The 15666-nt window shown below is 51.2% G+C and overlaps 1 protein-coding gene across 2 annotated transcripts in view; it reads right to left on the bottom strand.

Annotated features, from left to right (window-relative positions):
* SH3PXD2B (SH3 and PX domains 2B) overlaps positions 1-15666 on the bottom strand; it is a 50245-nt gene that overhangs the window by 24814 nt on the left and 9765 nt on the right. For both annotated transcript variants that reach the window (XM_088063683.1, XM_088063684.1), the window contains exons 3-5: positions 11432-11507; positions 4299-4375; positions 533-624 (exon numbers count right to left, since the gene is read on the bottom strand). In XM_088063683.1, coding sequence (XP_087919809.1) covers positions 533-624; positions 4299-4375; positions 11432-11507 — 245 coding nt within the window. The remainder of the gene's footprint in view (positions 1-532; positions 625-4298; positions 4376-11431; positions 11508-15666) is intronic.

The following is a 15666-nucleotide window of genomic DNA, read 5'->3' as shown; positions in this document are numbered from 1 at the left end:
TGAGGGAAAGCGCCTTTCCAAGGAGGCAGAGGTTGCTGCAGATGTGTGAAGTGAGGCTTTTCAGGCTGATCGTGTTCCTGAGACTGGTATTTGCAAGTAGAAAGAGGCTCAGGAAGAGACCAACACTTCATGGGAAGATGAAATGTTTCCACTTCCCCACTGGAGACAGAGGTGTCCACACTGAGCTGCACAGCCTCTCCATGGAAGTCTCCAAATCCCAGACCTCTCACTTGCTAGGGAACTGCTCATGAACACCAGAGCTGTGGATATCAGCAAGTCCAAGGCAGTTCATGTCCCACCAGGATCCCAGTTCATGTCCCACCAGGATCCCAGTTCATGTCCCACCAGGATCCCAGTTTGTCTCACCAGGATTTCAGTTTGTGTCACCACCATCCCAGTTTGTGTCACACCACCATCCCAGTTTGTGTCACACCACCATCCGTTTGTCCCACCAGGATCCCAGTCTGTCCCACCAGGATCGCAGCTTGTGTCCCACCAGGATCCAGCAGTGGCAGCCACCCACCCAACTCACTCTTTGGGGGGGGTCAAGTCATCAGGTCGTGTCTCGAAGAACTGCAGCACCTCCTCGCACTGGGAGATGTAGGGAGGCAGCTGGATCAGAGCCTGAGGAGCAAACACAGACATGGGTGATGGGAAGCACCAAAACTCTGCAAGGAGCCCAGGGAGGACTCCTGGGAGTGCAGGGAGCTGGGACATGAGTGGCACCCAGGGGATCCCAGCACAGGCTGGAGAGAAGCACAGCAAACCCAGAGAGCCCCACTTGCACCCAGCACCCCACTCTGCTGCAATAAGGGAGAATAAGCAGAGACTGGCCAGGCCCTGCTTAGCCAGCTCCAGCTTTTTGGGCAGATGTTGTGTCAAAGGGTGAGAGCCACAGGGGTGTCCATCCAGCCTCCCAGCTCAGCTTCCCAGTGTGGAGCAGCCATCCTTGGGACAGGCTGGGCAGTTTGCACGTGGCAGACTCTCAGTGCCATCCCAGCACATCCTAAAAATGCCTCCCTGGGCAATGGCAGCTTGGGAAGGGGCAGGGAGAGAAGCAAGGGAAGCAAAAGCACAGACACCAGGGCTGGGAGGCTGCTCTGTGGCACAGCAGGAGATGTGAAATTCCTTCCCTTCAAGGAACTGGTTGTAAAAAAGCTCCAACAGTGGGACCTGCAGGGTGAGAGTGCCTGGCTGGGGAGGCAATGGAAAAAGGGAGCATTTCAAATCAGGGAGCAGAGCTACAGCCCGACCTGGAGCAGATTTATAACCAGTTTTCTGTACAATTCCCCCTCTCCTCTGTCTGCTGTCCCAGCGGTCTCGTGACAGCAGTGTGGGCAGAGCAAACCTCCCCTCATTTCTCTCCTGGAGACAAAGCCACAGCTGCAGAGCCTCGGGGTGACCACAGAGATCAGATGTGGCTCCTTCTTGCCCCAAGTGCTGGCCCCCAAAACCCTTCCAGGCACTGAGCAGCCAGTCCCTCAGTGCCAGCACAGCAGACTGTCAGACCACTAATCATGGGCCAGACGTGAACAGGATCATGTGAGACACAGCAGAGAGAAAACCACTCCCTCCATGGCTTTTGGGCCCAGGGAAGGGCTATTCAAATAGCAGGTTTTGCACGGATTCCATTCCCATGTGGTACCACTCCCCAGCTCCAGCTAGATCCTGTGATCTAAGAGATATCCCCCGTGCCAAAATCCTGGGATTTTGTGGCCTGGAGAAGGCTCTGTGCCCTCTGGAAGCAGGGGGTGATCCCAGGGAACACCCTGTGCTGGAAGGAGGAGACACAAGGCCCACTGCTCATTTCCCAGGATGTTTTGAAGGAAGCCCACCTAGAGCTGACCCTGCTGGCCACTACATCAGCAAGCATGGCACAAACAGCCTGATGTCTGTCCCAGCTCTGGCGCTGCCACCCAAAGCAGTGACCTGGGCAGGGCCATCAGGACACAGCTTTGGCCCATGGTGTTGGAGCCACAGCAGAGTCACCTTTCCCATCCTGCTGCCTGCAGGCCTGAGGGGAAAGGACCAAAGACAGAGAGCCCTTGTTGGATTAAAATCCGTTTTGCAGGCAGTGAGAAAGGATCATTCTCCAGCAGCAGCAATTTCAGTCTCTCTGGGGTAGAGCATCACCGCTCCTTCATCAACCTCCCTCGAACCCTTTCCCAAAATCCCTTAGGCAGGAGGAAGGCAGATCCCACACCACGAGAAAGACCAGCAGATGTGGAACACAAAGAGAATAAACTGGAGAAATGGGAGGACATTTTGGGTCTCTGCTCCCTCTCCTTGCCAGTCCCATGGCTGTCTGAAGTCTCATTTAGCAACTCATTGCTCTTACCAGTTGCTCGGATTCCTTCGCTGCTTTTCCCGCACTTTATCTTAAATTGCCCCATTTTTCAGTACTACAGGAGCTGGAACAGAGCCCTTCAGCAGGAGCACTGCCCTGTGAAAGCAGTGGCTCCCCCCTCTTTTGCTCCTCTTCCCTGCTTCCACCCCAGATCTCACCCATCCTCTCTGCAGGGCTCTCCCACAGAACAAAGACACCCAACTTCCCTCAGAGGAGATGGCAATAAAGCAGAAACTTCCTTACACAGCTTTCTGCTGCTAATTCCTTGCTCCTTTTACCTCTCTGCAGGCCCTGGTCAGTCCCACAGCCACCTCAGCTCAGCTGCTTTCCGGGTAAGCAGCAGCTCCAGGCCAGCCAGGGAGAGCTCGGAATTCCTGGGTGATGCATTAACGGGAGGAGGAGAGCACAGCTCCCTAAGTGGGTCATATAACATCAGCCATTACGTTCCAGTTGTTAAGTCAAATGGGTTCATTATATTTTATGCCACTAATGGCATTGCTCTGAAAGAGGCAGCTGCAGCATTTTATCACCGAGGGACATTTTCTTCCCCAAAATTGAATTTACGGCTGCGTCTGTCTGTGGAGCTGACACAGTTCAGTGGCTCGGGAGACAAGGGGCCAAGCACCATCAGCTTCCCCCAGGACAGCTCAGAGCACACCCTGTAGCACATCTCCATCACTCTGCCCTCACCTGCTGTCCTGGCCAGCAGTGATCCTCATCTGCAGCCCCTCTGCAGAGCTGCCAAGATGCATTTCCTAATTCATCTCCATCCCTGGAATTGTTATTCCAGCCACGGCCTCCCTGGCTCAGGCCCAAACCCCACAGCCACACAAAGGCACTGCCACACCTCCCTCACCTAAGGGATGGATAATTTACCATTTCCCCATCTTCTCCCATGGGTTTTACAGTCTTTCATGTATTCCCAGCACCATTCAGACTGGATTTTGGAGGTACCAGTCCTACCATGGCTGCTGCAAGTACAAATGCACATCTTTAATGGGAGATGTGACACACTTGATTTGTGCGAAAATAATTTGTTGTGTTTTGTTTCCCCTGCAAAAAAAAAAATCTGCCCCAAAATCATTTATTTCCCTTACACTTCAGCCCAGTTTTACATCCTTCAAGAGTATGGAGCAAGTTGTCTCAGCCTTCTCTCTGTCACAATAATTTTCTGAGGTACAAGTCACCTTTGTAACCAGTAACTGGAGTTTGCCTCCCAGTTGGGAACCACCTCACCATCCTACAGCCTCAAGTGCTGCCTGCTGCATAAAACAGGAGGCTTTTTCCCAAGAGATGGGAAAGGAAAGGCTCCCTGAGGGGCTGAGTCCTTCAAACCAAGCCCTGCACACAACCATTTCCCTCCAAAGCTGTGGTGATGTCCAGCCAGGTTCTTCCCAGCCCTTCCAGAGCTGGCTCTGCTTTGCAGCTGGAGGAAGGACAGGAGGAATGCAAAGCCCAGCAGCAGGGTGCAGACTGGAGTGGGGCTGGGCACCTCTGCCCCCTGCAAACCAGGCCTCCAAGCCCCCAGCAGAGAAAAGCTAAACTGGGTGGGTTTTAATGAAAAAAAGGGATTCAGAGCAGGGGCTAACCCACACTCCCCGTGATCCTTAAATTGTGCCAAGGGAAATACAGGTTGGAGATCAGGAAAAGTTTTTTTCCAGAAAGGGTGGTAAAGCTCTGGAATGATCTGCCCTGGGAGGTGGGGGAGTCACCATCCCTGGATGTGTTAAAAAAACACTGGATGTGGCACTCGGTGCCGTGGGCTGGTTGAGGTGGTGGGGCTGGGCTGGACTCGATGATCCTGAAGGTCTCTCCCAAGCTGGTGATTCTGTGTGATTCTGTGTCAGTGCATCAGGATGGAGCTGGATGGAGCTGGATGGAGCTGGATGGAGCTGGATGGAGCTGGATGGAGCTGGGATTGCCCTTGGTGGGTGTTGGAAGCCCCCCTTACCTTGCAATACTCATCAATGGGGATCAGGCGCTTGACTGCAACGTCGCGGATGTGGCTCCGGCGGAAGAGGATCTTCCCTGAAACATGAGAGGAGGGGACACAAGGGCAGGTCAGCACAGCACTCTTCAGAATCACCCTCTCAGGACCTTTTCCCTGCACACCCTCTTCTAGCCAAAAGCACCATAGCCAAAAAAAGCCCATTTCCTCACACAGATTAAACCCGGTCAGAACCAGGCACAGTTCAGGTGGCAAGGACATTCCAGGAGAGAAGAGGAAACAGTTCCCAGCAAACTGCATCCCCCTGGTCTCTCACCAGTGTGGCAATGACGAGGAGCAGCCCCCATCAAAGCCTGACACCTCTCTGTTTGCTGGTGTGGACAAAATCCCTGGCAAACGCTGGCAGGACATCCCTTGTCCCATTGTCCAGCTCTAGTGTGGGCAGCAGCCAAGCCAGAGGGATTTTCCCTGTGCAGCTCCTGGTCCTGGAAGCCTCAGTGTTGGGACTGCAGCTCTGAGTCAGACCTATAGAATTTTCCTTCCTGTCTGGGGTTTATTTTTGTTCTCCATTAATGGGATCCTCTTGCCACTCCGTTTCCTCCCCTCTGGCTTATGGTACAGGCCTCTTTCCTTTGAAGCCTAATGAGTCCTAAATGCTTCAAGCTGCTCTCTCAGAGAACAGCTTCTCTGGCATTTAATGAGACAAAAGCCATTAGCAGACAGTGAAACAGATACGGAATCAAAAGGGTTGGTACGTGGCAGGATTTCAGACCGCTTCCCAAAGCTCCAGGAACTGGCACTGCTCTGCAGCACAATCACCTGGAAAATTCGGCTTTGGGGGGTTGGGTTGGAATGAAGCTCCCTCAAGTTCCTCCTGGCATCTCAAATACCACAGGAAAGGCTTTTTGGTGCCTGCTTGGGTTTCCAATCCCATCCCTGAACACAAGGAGAGCAAGAATCCCTTCATTTATCAAAGGGGTCACACGGGGCAACCCAGAAGCCAAACTCCCCTCACTCCATCCTTGCAAACCACGTGAGGGCAGGGAAAAAGCACTTGGAGAGTCACACCATGGCTTTGTCCCTCCTGTGGGTCTTCTCAGGAGCCCTGGAATTACTGAAGCCATGGGCTGGATGCTACCAAGAACAGGACACAGGAAAATGGTCAGATGATTATGACAATTTTAAATTCAGGGCTGAGTCATTGATCAGAATTTTAAATCCAGGGCTGGGTGATTTATTCCAATTTTAAATCCAGGACTGAGTCATTGATGAGAATTTTAAATCCAGGGCCTGGGTGATTTATCCCAATTTTAAATCCAGGGCTGGGTCACCCCCTGTGCTTCTCCCTGTCTTGGCCAGGAGCTGGATCACGGGTGACTCGTGCAAGCTGCCAATGCATTTTTGAAGCAGAGATGAACTGAAGCCAAGCCAACTTCAGCTTGCAAAGAGCACGAGCAAGAACCTGCTGGAGGAGCCAAATCTCCTGCCAGGCTCAGTTACTGCTTTGAAACAGGAGCACACAGTGAACCCACCAAGAGGCAGCTCCTTCCTTGCCCTGCAGTGAAAGGGTCGGGGTCAGCCCAGCCCAGCACTGCTCCTCATTTCTGGGCTGTTGGCAGCAGGGCTGGGACACTGATGGTGGGAAATGCTCTGCCCTGCTGTGCATTCCTTCTCAAAGCGTGCCAAGAAGAGCCAAATCTGGCAGCATTTGTGATAGAGTGAGAACAAAATCCCCCTCTATCCAGCCTTTTTCTATTTTGAGGGTGAAGAGCCTGGGAACAGGGAATTTATCTGGAAAGACTGGGAGCAGCACCCAGGTCGGAGCTCCATTCCTTGCCCTGAGCAATTCTTTTCCATCTGACAAGAGAATGATCAAGTTTTCCCTTCCCATCAGCAATCCCAGTGCGTTTGCTGCCGAGGATCCTGTTTGAATGATGATTGCTGAAAAAGATGAATGGATCACACCAGTTCTGCTGGCAGTGGTTGGGAGTGACTGTTTTGGTTCTAGGTCTGCCAAAATGAAATCACTGATGGGTGGGTAGGTTATAAATGGCTGAAATAATAAGCTCTGGGTGTGGGAATATTGAAATGTTTAACAAACATATGCTAGTGAGTAATAATAAAAAGAATACAGTTTGGGGGAATAAATTCATCACAAGTAATCTTAAATTAGCCCAGGCATGGAGCATATGAACCAGCAGGAAATCCAGCTCCTCTCTCCATTTGCTCTAGATCTGTTTTTTTCAACAAGGAAGTTTATTTTCTAACAAAAAGCTGACTTTAATCAAAATGCCTAATTAACATACTTGCAGCCCCTTCAGTGCTGCCAAATCCAGCCATAGAAACCCTTGACTTGACAGGCAGGAGAAACCACTTCCCTCCTGGAAGGGAAAGGTGGGCAACTTGCAGGGTCAGGGAGATGCAGCATTTCCCTGGGCATGTTTTCCTTGGCCCAGACCTAAATTTTGGAATAGCAGAACTGTCCAGTGGGGCTTTTCCCGTGGCCAAAGACAACAAAACACCAGGGAAACACGGGAGACTGAGGGGTGCAGGGAGCTGTGAGCAATGCTGCAGCTCCAGGGCACGGTTCCCACCACCCCATTCCCAGCGCTCTCTCCCTGATGATTTTCTTTGGCTGCTCCCAGGATTTGTTAAGGATCCTCAGCCGGGTTCTGGAAGTGTCCAAGGCCAGGTTGGACGAGGCTTGGAGCAACCTGGGATAGTGGAAGGTGTCCCTGCCCATGGTGACCTCTAAGGTTCTTCTCCAAACCAAAGCATTCCATGGCTCCCTGATTCTAAACTCATTTTTCCCCTCCTGGCATCGCTCCTGCCTCAGGATGTGGAACACCAAGGACAAGACACGGAGGGGAGGAAGCTCTGCTGATAATGGGCTTTTCCAGCAGCTGCAAAGGTCACTGCTGCTGCAGGCTCCGCTTCCCCAGCTTCTTGTCACAATCCCAGGAGTCAGAAACAATTAGATTTTCTTATTTACATAGATAATGTTGTGCATGAGCAATTGGAGCAGTGAGGCTCCATCCCTGCTGGCACCAGGAATTCCCTCCAGCAGGAGGTGTGGTAAAATACGCTGTCCTTTACACAAACAAAGCTAAGAGAGGACTGAGCATTTATCACCCAGGAATGTGTCAAACAAGTTGATTTTGGAAAAAGATGACTGAGATAAGGCACTAACACACAATGGCTGCCCTGGCTGTGCAAGCACCCAGCTCCAGGATGTGCTGCCTGCTTTTTCTGGATTTTAAAAACCTGTTAATCCCTACAAAGGCAAAGAGAAGCTCTACTGAAGGTATTCTGTCTGGCCATGAAAATTCCTCTGGTGCCAGAAAGGATCTGTTCTCCCAAGACTGGAAGAACCAAACTCCTCAGTGGGTAATCAAGGCTGATTTGCTTTATCTGGCTGACCCAGAGCAAAAATTGATGGGGCAGCTCCCAAAGGTGGGGCTGGAAAAAAAATACAGCCTGGTCCCCACTGCTTCAGGCCTTCAATGGGACTGAAAAGTGCCAGGAAATCTTGGGGAAAAGGCTGATAAGGAATTTGGGTCTCCAGCAGTGAGAGACAGAGCAGGCAGGCCACAGGAGGGGTTAATCTCTCCAAACAAACAAAAGCAGGGAAAAGGGCTCTGCAAATTGGTCCCTCCTGTGGGAATTCTCCAGGCACAGCTGGTGCTACACTGGGAGCAAGGAGCTGGAGATTGAAAAAGGCAGAGGGACCATAAGCAGCAAAGTTGTGGAGCCAAAGGCTGGATCTCCAGCGAGCTGAGAACCCCAAAGACATCCCCCTGGCCATCCCAGCTGTGAACCAAGCCAGGAATTCCAAGAGTGGAAAAGCAGCTGTGCCTCCTGCTTTACCCTGAAGGAGTCCCCCCATTCTGCCCCCACCCCACAGCCTCGGAAAGAATTTCACTGCTCTGCACCTTTCAAATCACATCCAGATTTTCCCTGGCATGGGTTCCAAACTCACTTCAGCAAAAAGGCAGCCCTGAATGTACACATAATTAATCCCAGCCCCTGGAGCAGCCAGCTATTCCTGGGATGGGGGATCAGCCATGGGAGACGGTGTTTCCAGGAGTCCCACACTCAGCATCTGCTCTGTGCAGGGGCTCAGGGCGGCCTGGGACTGCCCTCCCAAGCTGCTAGAGCAGAAATCCCATCTTATTAGAGCAGAAAATAACAATTAGGGCCCTTGCCCTACCTCCAGCTCAGAGGAAGATGCAACAGGACTGAGCAAAGTCAGATACCATAGCTGGAAAAAGGATGAGCTTTCCCCCACTGCCTTCACAGAGGTTCTGTGGGGAGCTAAAGCACCCTCGCAGTTGTTCTGGGAGAAAAACCCCGAGTTTGTGGGTGGCAGTGATGCCCACACCCGGTGGGCTGGGAAGGGAGCAGAAAGGAGGCCTAATTCTGCTTTTAAAAATGACCTCCCCAAACCCCCTTCCTCCCGCTCCCTTCTCGGGACTTCACTCCTGTCCGCAGCTAAATCTTCCTAAAAAGCAATTTTACAGCCAAAGTGAGCTCAGCCTCAGGCAACCCCTCCTTGCCGAGGCTCACGTTTCCAGCGAGGCAGGAAAGCTGGCCAGGATCTGCACGGAGCTTGGAAGGCTCCACGTCCCTTAGAAAAAGCTGTTTCCTGAAGGATCTGGCACGGGCCTCCCCGGCAGGCCCAGCTGAGCTCATTTGTTTTCCCAGCTCCTTCTTTCCTGGGGTCTCCAGCTTGGGTGGAACCTCGCTGGGGACGTTCCAGCTGGGCACCCACAGGGCTCTGCTGGCACCAGGCACGGGCTGGGCGCTGCCACAGCTGCTCCAGCGCCACAAAAACCTCTGCCAGGGGCTCCAGGCCAGCTAAGAGAGCTCAAAAAGCGCTTCAAATTCTCCCCTCCGTGGCAGCAGAGCTTTTCAGGCACAGAGCAGGAGTGCTGCCAGGAAAATCCAAAGCCCACCAGGCTCTGCTGTGGGATGAAAGCGGTGCCAGGAGCCAGAAAGGGACGAGCCCTGGCCCCAAAGCTCGAGTGCAGCTGCTCTGCTTTGGAGGACCCAGCTCTGTGACTCCACCAGAGCTGAAGGACTTGCACTTAACAAAAGGCCCTTCTGATAGCATCAAAGACCTGCTTCAAGAGGCCAGAGTCTCCAGGAATTTCCCATAAAAAGTCAAATCCTCCAAGCCGGCACTCACAAAACGAGGCAGCACAAAGCTCCTGTGGGCTGGGGGTGTCATGTGGGGTAATCCTGGAATTCCTTCCAGGAATCCAGGCTGACACACAAACCCAGCAGCACCTTCTCAGGCCCTGGGGGTGACCCTGAGCTCGGGACACTCTGGGGTTTGCTAAGGAAGCCAGGGCTGCAGGAGGGATTTTTGGGAATTGCCACAACACCCGGTGCTGCCCCACAAGGGCCTTCCCAGAAAGCAGAGCACTTGCAGGAAACCACCACAGCCACATCTCCCCTGGTAATGAAATTCAGATGCTCAAAATGCAATTGGGAACAATCTCCAGTACTCCCAGAAGCTGAACACAAACCCCAGCAAGTCGAGGGAGATAGAACCAGAAAAAAAACCCTTTTTTTTTCAGAAAAACAGTCCCAGGCTGCTTGACTGAGCTCACCTGGGCTGAGAGACAAAGCTGGGGTTCAGCTGTAACAGAACTTGTCATCATCCCAAACTGGGAAAGCAAAGAACTGCTCCAGGAAGGAATCAGGCTCCAGTGCAGCCAGTAAATATTGAAAGAGCCTTCCCTTACCCCCAGGTGAAATCCTCTTCCAGAAGCAGAGCTTGCCCACCCTCTCGCTGGGGAGGTTCTGGCTCACTGAACTGCTCCAGGGAAAGCCACCAGCTCCTGACTGCTCCAGCAGGCTGGAGGCCAAAGGCACCACCATTCCCACTCCCAGCATCACAACTTCCCCGAAGCACAGGGCTCCCGAGGCTGTCCCAGCCTTTATTTTCCAGCAATTTCCACCCCCTTTTTCCCACAGTGGAAATCCCAGTGACATCTTCCTGAGCGAAGGGAAACTATTCCAACACCAAGGAGAAACAAATACTGGTGAGTGTGAGCAGCAGAGTTCCGACCAGGCTTCTCTTCCAAAAATAGCAGCGTTTTGGTGGGAATTTTCTTCAAGTGCAGCACAGCCAAAGCACAAATCCAATTTTTCCAAGTGATGCCCTTTGCCAATTTGGCTTCCATCTCTCCCTGCTGGCAGGAGCACTTGTACAGCAAGGCCTTTTCTGCTGTAACATCAGGTGAGCTTTGCTTTTGCTGATGCTACAATGCCAGGACAAGCCAGAATCAGAAACCCAGACAGGATCCTCTTGCTCAGAAAGGGATGGAAATTATTTTTTTCCTTTTTTTCTTTTCCACAGCACTCAGAGAAAAGCAAAGCCCACAATGGCCTTTATGTTTCTAGAAGAGCCAGGAGGCAGAGAACAGCACAAAGGGCTGCACTAAACAGACCTGACAGGCACTGGAAGTGATTATGGTGCCGTGACATTCCTAAATATCCTCATTAGCTGCTCAGGGCTGGGGGTAAAGACAACTCTGTGGTCAGAGAGACTCCCCACAGGCTGCTTATTTTCCCAAGGCATATTTAGAATCCTTTTTCCCCCCACAGCAGCAGCCAGCAGCAATCCCCCACACCACTAAGTGCCAAGGATTATCACATCTGTTCTTTGGGCATAAAACCACTCGTGTTGGACATGTCACACCACAGAAATCCTGTCTTGGAGCAGTCACTCCCAAACACCACGGGAGGAAGCTGAGGCTGTCAATCAGCTTGGATTCTATTGTTCTTTCCTTCTCTCTGGATGTCCCCTGGAGCTGCAGGGGACAGGGAAAGCAGTTTTGGGGAGCCTCACACCACCCTCAGCCCTGCACCGTGCCTGGGGGCTTCTTGGTCTTCCACCCAGGAATTCTGGAGGGACAAGAGAAATCCTGAGGGGTTTAACACTCCCTGGGCACGCTGCTAACAAATCCAGAGGTTTTAAAGGACACACTGCAGGCCAAGAACTCGCTGCTGCCCAGGTGGTTCAGCGGGTTTTACACATAAAATATGTGTGTGCTCCCACACAGACTGGGAAAAAGCTCCTGCAGGGCAAAAAGCAGCGGGGATTTTGCTGGAGCCTCCTCTCCTACCTGGCAGAAAGGGGATGATCCTTTGCTTGGGGTCCTTCTGGCCTCCTTCCATCGGGAACTTGTCCAGCATCTGCATCTAGAAAAGGAAATGCAAGAGAGGTGAGGAAAGTCAGGGATTCAGTGGCAAAACACAAGGCCAGGAGGGGACGAAGTAGGAGAGGAGACAGAACAGGCCCAGAGATATCCAACCTTTGGATATGAGGAAGGGGAGGGAGATGCAAACTCTCCCTTGCTTTCCCCATGGATCTGAAGTGTCTCCCAGGATTTCTGCAGCTCCCTGCTCCCCAGGGTATTGAAATGGGTCTGACTCTCTCTGTTGGAGCTCCCTGCCTGAATAATTCAGCACTTATGGAAGCACTGGAGACAACCTGACCAGGAAGTGTCCTGAGCACCTGGAAAATCGAATCAGCCCTCTGCAGCCCTGCACATGCAGTGGTTACACGCTTTTCCCTTGGATCTCAATCCCTGGGATAAGTTATTGAGTTTTGGTGCAGAGGGGACAGATGGAAGGAAGGATTTTGAGAAGAAATTAAAACCTCCCCCAAGACTCCCAAAGACAACAGGAAAACCAGAAAGAGCTCTCAGAGTGAGAACAGGAGAACTCAGAACCAGGGTGGCACTGAGCACAGCAGGGCTGTGTTCACAGCTGCCTCCCAAAACAACCAGGTGACAAAAATGTCCCCAGAGCTGGCACCAGCCAGGGACTGTGGTGACATTACAGCAGCCCCAGAGAGGCCAAGATCTCCCCCAACCCATGAAAATCCAGGCTGGCACCACATCCCTGTCACTCTGTGGAACACTCCCGTTGTGCTGTGGTGGAGAGGAGCCCCCAGCCCTGCTCCTTCTGCAGGGGAGAGCTCGGGGAAGCTTGTGGCTGGAGAAGGGTGAGGAAAACAAGGCACCAACGCTGCACATCTGATTGTGGTTAAACAGCACAACCCTGGAGGCACTGGAGGCAACCCTGGAGGCACTGGAAGAAATCCTGGAGGCACTGGAAGCTTTCCCTGCCTCTGCTGCAGCCCCAGCTGAGGATCCCTCACTCCCAGAGCTCTGGAAGCTCCAAGGCACGGACAGTGCTCTCCCACCAGCACGTGTCTGGGCTGTGCCTCTGCCCAGATCCCTTCCCAGCCATGTGATCCCACCAAATCCACCCAGAACTCCAGCCCATCTCCAGCTCCTTTTGCTGCACTGCTCAGCCTGGGGACCCTTCTCTGCTCCAGCCCAACCCAGTGCCACCAGAACCACCCCAGCCAGACCAGACCTGCCTGGAAGTAACAAATCCCTCCTTTTTCATGCTGCAAGGAGAAGAGGTTGCAGAGGGCCTGGAGCACCCTCTGGCATTCACAGGAGGAGGAGAAGTGGGGAAGGAGAGGGCAGGGGGGCTGATCCCGTGGATCCCAGCCAGCCTGGCTGCCACATTGCACAGCTCTGGAGGAGGCAGCAGCAAACACCAGCTCATGGGTTTTCCTGGGCATGAGCCCATGGGAAGAACAGCTGAAAACCTCACTCCAAGGAAAACAAGCTGGCTGTAAGCAGGGGAGGCAGTTTGGGATAGAGATCCACAGAAACCCAGAAAGCACAAAACAGAGGGTGGAAAAGAGCAGCTCCTGACCCAAGGGAAGCCAGCAGGGACAAGGAAGAGCCAGCTGGCAGAGCTGCAGGTTCTGAGGTTCCCCGTGTCCTCCCTGCTCCTGCTGATTTTGCAGGATGGGGATGCAGCACAGGTTGTCACGCTGCTCTTGCCAAGGAAAGCAGCCCCAGCTCTGGAAAAGGGATGGGAAAAGGGTAAAAGTTCAGCAACCCTACAAACCCTGGGAGAGGGACACAGGGACAGGCACCAGAGGATGGTCTGCAGATTCCAGTGCCAAGTTTTCTTGGTGGAACACCTTTTCCCAAGAGCTGTGGCAGGGAGGCTGGCATGGGGAGACTCCCACAAATCCTCTTTGCAGCAAAGGTTCCCATCCAAGCTCCAGACATCACATTCCCAGCCAAGATCCCGGGGAGATAGGCAGACAGGGCAGGGGAGATGCAGACAGACACAAAACAGAGGGGCCAAGTCTCGTACTCAGCAATGCACTCAGCCAGCTCAGGGAGAAAAATGAAGGGGAAAAAAAAACCAACCCAGCAACAATTAATCTATTGTTTCTCCCCTTCCAAGATAATGTTTAAGTATTTGTGACAGAGAAGGAAAAAAAAAGGTTGGAATGGATGCAGTTTGAAGAATTTTGGTGTCTTTTATGGTGTGGGAAGCTGTTGTATCCCACTTTTTACTGACCCCTTTGCAGCAGGGAGAGGGATTGCAGCTTCCCAGAGCCAGGACTGGATCCCAAGTGGGGTGTCCAGCCCAGGCTTCCCACACCAGCACAGGGCACATTTATCCACATTTATCTCCACCACCAACTTATCTTATCAGCTAGCTGTTTTCCTTACCCAGGAATGTCTGGGCAGTGGAGTGAGGCAGACTGTGAGAATTCCCTGTCCCCATCCCAAGCTGTCCATTGACAGGAAAATACAGGAAAAATAAACCAGGATAACACCCCCAGGGATGGGCAGCCTTTGAAAAGCAGCTCATGCTGGCAGAGAGCTGCTTCAGCAACAGGAAACTGGTAAGATAATATCCTAATTAGAGCAATTAAGAGTGCTGCAGGGGAGCCTGGGGAGAGGGGAATGTCCCTGCTCAGCAGGATTCCTGGGAAGCAGAAGGCTTTGCCCAAAAAGCAGCTGATGCTGCAGTGCCAGAGGGTTTTACACCACACAGGGTGACCCCAGAGATCTGGCTGCTGCAGGACATGTCACTTCCCAGCTGGAAAAAGCTTGGAGAAATCGCTGCCAAAACCCCACAGCCTCAAGCCAAGTGCCAGCAGGTAATCAGGTGTGCCACGCTCTGCTTCTCCTCTGATTTCCACAATGCAGTGGAAGAGCTTTTCCCTCTTCTCAAGAGGATTTGTTGAATGAGACAAGAGGAACAGGCAGGAACCGGTGCCCAGGAGGTTCCTGAACACAGGGAAGAACTTCCCTGGGCAGTGCCCAGCCCTGAACAGATCCCAGAGCAGGGATGGGATCTCCTCCCTGGGGATATCCTGGAGCCCCCTCGGCACTCTGCTGTCCCTGTGCTCTGGGATGGCCCTGCTGGAGCAGGGAGGTGACACCAGTGACCCTCTGGGGTCCCTCCCAGCCTGAGGTGACACCAGTGACCCTCTGGGGTCCCTCCCAGCCTGAGGTGACACCAGTGACCCTCTGGGGTCCCTCCCAGCCTGAGGTGACACCAGTGACCCTCTGGGGTCCCTCCCAGCCTGGATTTTGGGATTTGCTCTGTTTGGCAGAAGTTCAGCCTGAAGCCACACTGCTCCTTGGTGGCCCAGCCAGAAGGAGCCTCCAGCCCAGGCCTGTTATCCAGAGCATCCAGCTTTCCACACCACTCGAAGGGAAAAGGGGAATGAAAAGGGAATTCAACAAAAGGCTCCCCAGTCTGGCTGGGTGTGCTGGCAGAGCCACAAGAGACTCTTTGTGAGAACAGCAGCAGCAGGGAAGGCACAACCAGCAGCACCAGCAGCTGCCCTGAGGAGAAACAAGCCTGGGCCAAGGCTGCTCTCATCCCACTCATCCCACATAAAGTAGGGATTTATTGAAAGGATAAAAAAAAAATAATAAAATAAATAAAATAAAAAATAGAATATATAATTATTTATATAATTATATATATATAAAGTATAGAGATATAATTATAATATATATTATATATAATATATACTGTATATAGATATATATAGCATATATAATATATTCTATTATATATTCTATTATATATATAATATTCTATTATATATTATATATATTATATTTATATAGAAATATAGATATTTATTTATAATTTACATTTATATATTTATATTTTATATTTAAAAATAGAATATATAAATACAAAAATATAAATTATGTAAATATATGTATTTATAATTCTACATTTATACTTTTTATGTATAAAATATATATAATATATTGTATATAATATATTATAATATATATTTTTATCCTTATATAATTTTATGATTTATAATTAATAATACTATTTTAATTAGAAATATTGTAACTATATTAAATATTAACTATTTTAAATATAATTTATAACTAAGAATATTATTATATAATCATAAGAGATAGTAAAATAAAATAAATTTTAATAAGAAAGATTTATTTAAAGGACACATTTTGGGCACTGCAAGAGCCCGGCCGTG

Source organism: Pseudopodoces humilis, chromosome 17 (assembly GCF_049639895.1).
Source record: "Pseudopodoces humilis isolate 2021_Gansu_Grassland_sample_001 chromosome 17, ASM4963989v1, whole genome shotgun sequence".
NCBI classification, from domain to species: domain Eukaryota; kingdom Metazoa; phylum Chordata; class Aves; order Passeriformes; family Paridae; genus Pseudopodoces; species Pseudopodoces humilis.
This window is presented reverse-complemented; position numbering and strand designations above follow the sequence as displayed.